General features: G+C 57.3%; 1 protein-coding gene across 1 annotated transcript; it reads right to left on the reverse strand.

Annotated features, from left to right (window-relative positions):
- Positions 1 to 393: 393 nt before the first annotated feature.
- Positions 394 to 8463, reverse strand: SLAMF8 (SLAM family member 8). Its single transcript, XM_030303216.1, has 5 exons — positions 8373 to 8463; positions 6216 to 6542; positions 3538 to 3843; positions 3352 to 3456; positions 394 to 2490 (listed from the first exon to the last, which is right to left on the reverse strand). Exons 1-5 carry the CDS (start codon positions 8461 to 8463, stop codon positions 2486 to 2488), a joined length of 834 nt encoding a protein of 277 aa, XP_030159076.1. The 3' UTR covers positions 394 to 2485.
- Between the last annotated feature and the right edge of the window lie 478 nt (positions 8464 to 8941).

Genomic DNA, 8941 nt, shown 5'->3' on the forward strand with positions numbered 1-8941 from the left:
CCACAAGGTCCCCCCTGCTGTGGCCCCAGTCGCCCAGACCCTCCCATTCCGCCCTCCCCCACCGCACCCTCCCTGGCCTCCACTAGAGTGGAGTTTTGGAAAGCACTCACCATGCCCCCACGTCCGGGCCTTTCTTTGTATCCTCTGCTCTCTGGATTACTCTTGGCCCACCCACCGCACGGTTCACCCCACTCGTCCATCTGAGAGGGGCCCCGCCTCCCCAGCACACCCTTCTCTAGCCTTTTACTCTGCTTTATCTTCTTTTTTTTTTAAGTTTATTTATTTTGAGAGAGAGAGAGAGCGTGGCAGAGAGAGAGGGGGGGAGAGAGAGAGAGAGAATCCCTGTGCCAGCAGCACAGAGCCTGACTCGGGGTTTGAACCCACGAACCGCGAGATCATAACGGGAACCATGAAATCAAGCTCCAGACGCCTAACCGACTGAGCCACCCAGGTGCCCCGCTGCTTTATCTTCTTATTAGAACCCATCGACCTCTGACACATACCTCCTTGCTTGTTTGTATTTCTAGAATATAAACTCCACGAAGGAAGGGCTTTGTCCGCTTCTGATTTGCCTCAGACCGTACCCAGCACGTGCCGAACCTTCAATCGAAGTTTGTCCCGTGTGACCTTTAAACCATCGGTCCCGGTGCTTGTTAGCACGTGGTTCTCTTGGAAGTTCTTTGAGTTTTTCGGTGGAGGGCTGATTAGTCCACTAGCTGACAAGGGTATCGTGGGGAACGGGAGCATCTGTCTATTTGAGCGGCGTGGGCCTATTTAAAAAGGCCCCGGTGCACCGCATCACACAACCACGGCTAAATGAGGTCGCTAAGAGTTAACTCATGAAGGGAGAAATGTGGGTCCCACCCCCCATCCAGAATTTGCCTGATCTGAGGTGGGGCCTGGGAGATGGAGGGAAGAAAGTGGGGGGGATACAGGGTGTGTGTGTGTGTGTGTGTGTGTGTGTGTGTTTCCTCCACACAGCCACCATGGCTCCTTGCTAGTTCCCGGGCTGTCTCTTTCACATCATTTTTAGGGATGGAGGCCAGTTTTGCGTGAGAAATCAGTGACCACAGGGAATGCCTCTGGGTGGCAGGTGGGGGCAACACCCGTTTCCAGGTTGGGAGGCCATGGGCACTGTTTAGGGGGACAGGGGGAAGGTTGGGTGGGGACAGGTGGGTGCAGGAAAGGCAAGAAGACAGGTGTAGCCCCGGTGACCCGCTGGGGACCACTGAGCAGAGCCGGCAGGCAGGGAAATTCCAGAACAAGTTGAGTGCAGGAGTGGGGATGTGACGCTAGAGGCCAGCTGTGCTGACCATTCGTTGAAGGTAAAGTGACTGTCCAGCAGCTGGGAGAAAGAGGGGAGATCCTGGCACAGGACTGACCTAGTGAGTGACTGAAGTTTCCCTGGGAAAATACTTCAAAACTTGCCCCGTTTCCTCACTGTGATCACAGAACATCCCCTCTAAGACACTAGATGTTCTCCAGGATCCACAGGGACATTGACTGTTCAGGCATTCACCCCCCCTCCCCCCACTGCTGATGAACCATTGTTGTGGACGGGATTTGTCTCTTCAAAATCCATTCGTCCAAGTCCGAACCCCCAAGATCTCACAATACGACTGTACTTGCAAATAGGACTTCAAAGAGATAATTCAAGTTAAATGAGGTCACTGGGATGGGCCCTAGTCCATTATGACTGGTGTCCTTATAAAAGAGGAAGAGACACCAGGGATACGTGCACACGTAGAGAAGAGGCCACGGAAGGACACCTAGAGAAGGAAGGCATCTGCAAGCCAAGGAGAGAGGCCTCACAAGAAAGCAAAGCTGCCTACGCCTCGGTCTTGTGCTTTTAGCCTCCAAGGCTACGAGAAAGTGAATTTCTGTTCTTTAAGCCCCCGCCGATTCTGTGATATCTTGTTACGGCGGCCCTAGCAGACCGATGCAAGTATTAATTGGCGCCAAAGAATTGCATCCAGTCTGGGTCCCGGACCCTGAAAGATATTAGACATTTGAACTAACAGAGAAACCCTGAATCGCCCATTTCCAGCTCTGGCCCCAGCCCCACCCCTGTAGTTTGAGACCCCGATGTCCCCTGATGACCAAGGCCTTAAAATGAGATCTAGATAGAGATAGACAAAGGTGAAGGAGGGGGTGCTCTGTGATCTTGCCCCGAGCAGAGCCAGGACACGCAAGGAGCGGAGGGTGGGGGGCGGGCGGAGAAGGAGGGGACGTGGAAGGTTGTGCCAGTGTTTTCCGTGTGGTGGCTCCCAGCGCAAGAGCTTCCCGGGCTGCTCCTGGAGGTGGGACAGGAGTGTCACCAGAGGCATGAGGACCATGGTCGTTTCCAGACACCAGCTATGGCCCAGAGCATCGTGTACTTCCTGATGGTCCAGGCAACGGTTTATATCCTCCTTCTTTGCAGACCCTACACAAGGGGATTCTCCGTCTCTGGAGCCACTCTGTCGGTACAGATGTCCTTCTGCTTTTACCCTGGCAAAGAGACCAGAAAGGTTACCTTCCAACATCTGCACTCTCAGTTTGGAATCTTAGCTTGGCCCGAAGCCATCCCGGACAGCCTGGGGTGGACATCCCCATGAAGCCCAGGTCAGTGGGGTGTTTCTGTCAGGGGCAGGGCATCCTGGGGTCGAGGCAGGGGCTGTGCCGGAGGGATGGCTCAGAACCCAGCCCCACCTCTGACTTTCCCCTTTTTCTCTTCTCCTGGAGAAGGAGGACTTATCAGCTCCCGGCCAGACAGGTACTTCTCTCAGGGAGCATTTCCTAGGAATGGTGGGCAAGCACGGGGCTGGTGTTCATTTAGACTTGCGCTCAACAGAACTTTATCCCTACAAGGCTGTTCCAGAGACCATCGCTAGATACCCGGTGGCAAGTCAGCCTTTGCCTTTAAGGGGCTGAGAAGTCAGTGGGAGAGTGAGTGCAACGAGGGCTGGGAGCAATGGAGATTAAAGGAAGAACACCAACCACGCCTGGGCTGCGGGGGCAGGTCAGGAAGGCCTCCGGGAGCAGGTGCACCTTGGAGACTGTGGAGGAGATAGTCACATGAAGAAGGGGGATTGGGTGGGAAGCCATGGAAAGTGCGTTCCAGACAGAGAGAACGGCTGGCACGAAGGCCTGAAGAGGCAGGCAACAGGAGCGTTCATTTTCAGAAGTGCGAGAGACACTTCGCCTTGTTCAATCTGATTGGAGACCAGGGGATGCGGTGAGAGTCAGGACCTGACGTGATGGAGGGAAGGAGGACAGACCATGTGAAGCCTAAAACGGAAGAGGTCCAACCTTGCCTTCCTTCCCAGTAGGTCCTCCTCCAAGGACATCTGGCGTCTGGAGGACTCCTACCTGAGTAGCAGGGGTGCCAGACAGAGAGGAGACCAGCCAGGGTCAGGAGCAGGGCCACGGGCACCACCACCAGCACCACGTCTTTGTAGGAGGTCTTTCCTGGGGCTGGACACGGAGGGGGCAGGGTCAGGGGGGGGCTGGAGGCTTCACAATCCCTTAACCACTGACCCCTGGCCCTTGGCATACCTGCCTCGTGATGGCAGCTCTCCCAAGGGGTGACGGTGGCCACGTCCCGGCTGACAGGGTTGGAGACGGTGCAGGAATAGGCCACACTCTTGTCTCCTGGTCCCAGCGAAACCTTCAGCACCTGTCCATCCGTGAAGAAGCTGCTTGGCTCAATACCAAAGTCAGTGGTCCCCTCCCGTCGCCAGCTATAGGTTATGTCACTGATGTTGGGGGCCCAACAGGACAGGAGCGCCTGGCAGGTCTTGGGGGGCTGAGCGTCCCCTGACACAGCGATGAATACTTGCACCACGGGCCTGGGCACCGCATCTAGGCAAGAACAGAAAAGCAGGCACGGGTTACAGTGATGCTGGGCAGGGCCCAGAGTGCCAGCCCCGGGATCCACGCAGGTTCGGAGGTCACCTCTGACCAGGCGCCGCACTCTTGCTGCAGAACCTAGTCTGGTTTCCCGCTGTCATAGCACTTTCTTCATGATATATCAGCCAGAGAGATGATCGGCAGATACTAAGCCAGGCAAGAAAACAGACACATTCCTGGACTATTCGAGCTTACAGTTTGGTGGAGAAGTGATCGAATAACTAGGAAAATAATTACAAGGCTGCAACCCCCTAAGAAGGAGACCCGGGCAGGGGGCTGGGGGTTCTGTTTTGTTATCTTCGTAACCTTAGCCCTCTAGGTGCACAGACACCTGGACCACTGCGCAAATTGGAGTCCTGGCATCCTAGACTGTGGTTTCCCTTTCCTGTGTAGCTTGATGAGTAGATCCTGAGTCCCTGTGGCAATGGGGGCCAGCGGGAGAGCATTCTAGTGACAACGGGAGGGCTCAGTCTCTGACAGTGTTCCAAAGTCAAGCCGAGTAAAACCTCATTAATGCCAGCTCAATCTGGGGGGATTTGTGAGATGGAAAAGGAAAGATTTGCTGGGCACACTAATAGTATAAACAAAGATTACCACACGCGCGCCCGTGTGTGTGTGTGTGTGTGTGTGCGCGCCGTGCGTGCGCGTGTGGTGGATATTTACATCACTTAAGAGGACAAGCTGCTTCCAAACACTATCAGGCACAGTAGAAACACCCATTGACATTTCTAGTAACTGATCTGCTAATTCAAATCATTCTTATCTATTGTCAAAGCAGAGCTCCCAAGGACGGCTGCTTGGCAGCTTTGTGCAATTAGTTCTAATCACGCTATGTATTTGGAAGCAATAAAACAGCAATTTCCTTAAAATCTGTAATTCAGATGCTGAGAACAAGGCATTTTAGAGCTTAGTGGTGTGGGTGCCGCATGTATTATCACATTCAATGTCCTCATTTCACATGTGCAGCAGCTGAGACTTAGAATAGAAAGAGGTTCCAGGGCTGCCTGTGTGGTTGCGGCGGTTATTCACTGCACAAGGGAATGGGGCTGAGGGGATAACAGGTGAGGGTGGGGCTGCCTAAATCCAGCCCCCCTCTGCTTGCCGAGCTGGGCAGCTGGGTTCAGGGCTGCGTGCATTCGGGACACCCATCTAACCGCACAGTGGCACCCCCAGGGGCTCACCCAAGGGCAGCCAGCCAGCTGTCTTTGGGTTGGTTCGTGGGGGGCTCTCTCTCCTTCCCAGTTAACGACTGCCCTTCTCTCCCTCACCGTCTTCTTCCTCCCAGGTGTCGCTCGTGCTTTTCGTTCTTAAAGTTGGGCTCTGCTCTCCCCACTACTCTACCAAATGTCTGAGGTTTTACTGAAATAGTGGTTGGGGGTAACTCACCCACCTTTGCCGAGCCATTAGGTAGATGAATGAGAGCTCAAAGGCCACTGTTTTTTTCTTGATCGGCAGGAATACAGCGGAGGTGGGGGCAGTAGATGCAGAAGTAGAGGTGTTGATGGTGACAGAGGTGAAGTGGCAGGAGGCAGAGGGAGTGGGGGGAAGTTGCTAGAAAGCAGGGTCCACCTAGTCCGCAGTGAAGTCAGCCGCCCCAGCCGAGGTGCCAAATGCAGCCGCCTGAACGACCTTGGCGGACCTCGGGGAGCAGGGGGCCCACCCAGCCGAGCCCTGCCACCCACAGATCATGAGAAATTAACAGCGTTGTTTTCAGCCCGTAGGTTTGGGGACGGTTTGCTCTGCGACAGTGAATAACGGAGAGAACCTGTGACCGTTATACGTCGGAAAATCTCTAAACACGGCGAAAAGAACTCTCGAAAGCAGTGTCAAATAAAAATTCCATACTGTATGATAAAAAACATCGCGTCGTAGTCTGATGGGCCGTACTTTTTTCCCTTGTAGGAGTTTGTCAGGTAATGGCACATCCTATGAGCTTAGAAGTTTGCAGTGCGGGCCCAGCGCCCTCTCAGATGTTTTCCCAGACGCGCTCTATTTCCCCCTTTGCAGGCGCCTCGTGTGACATTGCTCACGACGCCCATTTTCTAAAGGAGAAAGGTGAGCGCCAGGGAGGCTTAACCTTGTGTCCTTGGCCACCGAGCCAAGAAGAGGCCGCTCTGGAGTTCAGGCGAGGACCGCGGGGTGGCAAAGCCAGGCGGCCCCAGCCAGGAGCTCACCTGGGAGCACCGGAGGAACTTTCTCAGCTGTGCCGTGGGGACAGCTGTGCCCTGTGTCAGCCGGGAGGTCAGAGGCCAGAGGTCCCGTGGAACCCTGTCCTCCCCAGCTCCCAGGACGCAGGATGCCTTTCCAGTGTCGGGGGTACTCACCGTGCACCTTGAGCTGCAGGATCTGGGTCCGGGCCCGGCCTCCCGTGTCCACCAGCAGCACAGAGAAGTTGCCGCTGTCTCCCGACTCCAGCGGCTGGAGCGCCAGGCTCAGGTTCTTGTGCAGCTGGGCTCGGCCCAGGAAGCGGGAGTGGTAGAGAGTCTCCGGGGCGCCCCGGAAAAACGTGGCCACGAGCTCCTCCGAAGGCCAGAGCGATCTCCAGATGGCCTCTCGGACTTGGAAGCCAGGGGGGCACTCTGCCGCCAGCAGCACGGAGCCCCCGACCTGGCCGTGCACTTGGGCACCATGGACGGCGGCGGGAAGGAGGGCTGAAAGGACGGAGCCCATCAGTCTGCCTGCCCCACAGCTCCTCGCCTCTCTCCCTCTGCTCCTCCCGCACCCCGCCAAGCTGCCGTGAAGCAAACACATTAGGGTCCCTCTCCCCACGCTCCCGCCACCCACGCTGAGCAGGTGCACCGTGCCAGGGACCGGGAATAAAACCGTAAGGGAGAGAATCCCTTACGCTCACAGAGGAAGTCAGACTCTAAGCGAATGCTTAAAATATAGTAAGCACCACGATGGGGGGAAAGGGAGGCTCCGGGAGAACCCAGGGAGGGTGAATGGTCTTGAGGGGCTCAGAGGGGAAATGGCTAAGCTGAGACCAGAAGGAGGAGAGGGGATCAACCAGGCCTAGGAGAAGAGGGCTGTCTGGAGCCGGGAAGCGTCTCAGGCAGAGGGAAGGATGGCGGAGGGGAGGAAGGCCCGGCCAGCAGGCGAGCAGGAGGGCAGGGTGCAGGGGAACTGAAACCAGTTCTCTGCAGGGGGGAGTCAGAAACCGTACTGCGGAGTCCGTGGCGGGAGCCAGCCGGGGCTTCTGAAAGCAGCGTCTGGTTTTATCTTTAGAGCCGTGGGAGGCCTTGCGCAGGGTTTAAGTAAGAGAGTAACAGGATGAAATTCTGGTTCGAAAGACCATGGTGGTGGTGGTGGGGGGGGGGGGCGCGGGGAATGTGCCGGAAGCTTCGGGGGCGGGCTGCTGCTGTTTTTCCACCTGCAGTGAGTGAACTCCTGCTGCAGGGGGGTGGGCAGCGGCGATGGGGAGAAGTGGGAGGGGTGGAGAGGGATTCAGGTGTGCAATCAGTGAGGCCTGAGCCTAGTTGTGGTCCAGGGAGCCAAGGAGGGGGAGTCACGGATGCCAGGGACCCGAGGGCACCGGTCTCTGCCCTCAGGAGCTGGCGGAGGTGAGAGGCTGAGGTGGGGTGATGCCTCTGCGGGAGGTACCCCTGAGCCCTTTCCAGACCCACTGCCTCCCCTGAACCCCCCCTCCCGTCAGGGCAACATCCACCCTGCTTCTCTGTGCGCCCAGGACCCTGGGGCGCCCTGTTCCTCTGCTGCGATTGCCCATAGATGACTCAGGCGCCTGCCGCGAGACGGCGAGCTCCTCTTGTCCTCTTCGTACCCCCTGCCCGCCACTGTTCAGAAACTCAACTCGTCGTACTGGGTGGATGATGGGATTCCCGGGGGACTCACCTGGCGCCTGGCACAGGGGGCACCTGGCACAGGGGGCACCCGGGGTGCGGGGAAAACACGGCCCGTAGAGAACGCACCCAAGCGCCGGGCGTCTGCTTGAGGAGTCGTGTTCTGGGGGCGACGCTCGGCCGGCCCCCTGCCCCTCTCGCTGCCCTCCCCGGCCCTACGCATCGGGTCCGGCCGCAGAGGCTACAGTGTTAATGCGGACTGGAGCCCTAACACGTGTACTGGGCGTGCAGAGTGGTGCCGGCTCCCAGTCGAGGCTCCTAGGCCTCCCACAGGCTGATGGAAAGACGTGCCTCTTTGTGAGATTCTGCTCTGCCCTGCCTTCCTCTACGAGAATCCCCTCGCCCTTCTCACAACCGTCTCTGTCCGAACCACTGGCACCACCAGCCTAAGTTTTAACGGCCCTGGACCACAGGACGTGTCTCACGGATGCGGATGCTTCTAGAGCAGCCAGCACGTCCCATCCAGGACCCTGCATCTCTTTGGCTCCCTCCGGCTTTTCAAGGTTGCCTGAGAACCTGCTTCCGCCTTCCCTGGCCCTCCTCGGCCCCTGGGTCCTTGCTTGGGATGAGGCCCCTGCCCAGAAGGCTGGTGAGGGGCCCTGGTCACGCACCTGCCCCACTTACCTCCCCAGAGAAGCAGACTCCACAGGCACCACGTGGCCATCCTTCTCCAGAGAGGCCAGCAAGCTCTTTCCACAACCCCAATCCAGAACATCCTGGGTCAAGTGGATACCCAGAGGGAGCTGTGGTCCTTCTGGGAAGTCCCATGTTCAGAAGGAGGAATCTTGACTCAGAACAAGATGGCCCGAAAGTGAAAATATCCAGAGGAAAGTGGAAGTTGGCCGTCGGCCTAGCTGGACTTTCTCAGGAGCGGATTCTTGTAAGTCAGCCTCTTTCACGTGCCCGTGGTTGGCCAATGCCATTGCCAGTGGCAGGCACCCCAACACAAGCCCACGTCGTCCTGTGGGACCCGCCGGCCCTCCCTGCATCCCACTGGCCCCCTGGCTGGCCGCCTTTCCTGCCGCAGCCACAGAGAGGCCTCCAGATCGCAATTCCCTCTGTTACTTCTCTAAAATGCTTCCGTACCTCCCGCCGCCCTCAAAATAAAGACGAAACTCTCCACCTGGTGTGCAAGACTCTCCTAAGTTTGACTCCGGCACGCTTGTCCGAGCTGGCCTCCCCGGCCCAGCCTG

Source organism: Lynx canadensis, chromosome F1, assembly GCF_007474595.2.
Source record: "Lynx canadensis isolate LIC74 chromosome F1, mLynCan4.pri.v2, whole genome shotgun sequence".
Lineage (NCBI taxonomy): Eukaryota > Metazoa > Chordata > Mammalia > Carnivora > Felidae > Lynx > Lynx canadensis.

Coding starts and splice junctions, on each gene's coding strand:
- SLAMF8 (XM_030303216.1), bottom strand. CDS start 8,463: ATGTTCTGGATTGGGGTTGTGGAAAGAGCTTGCTGGCCTCTCTGGAGA. Junction 6,543..8,372: donor GAGTCTGCTTCTCTGGGGAG/GTAAGTGGGGCA, acceptor CCGTCCTTTCAG/CCCTCCTTCCCGCCGCCGTC. Junction 3,844..6,215: donor CCTGCAGCTCAAGGTGCACG/GTGAGTACCCCC, acceptor GTTCTTGCCTAG/ATGCGGTGCCCAGGCCCGTG.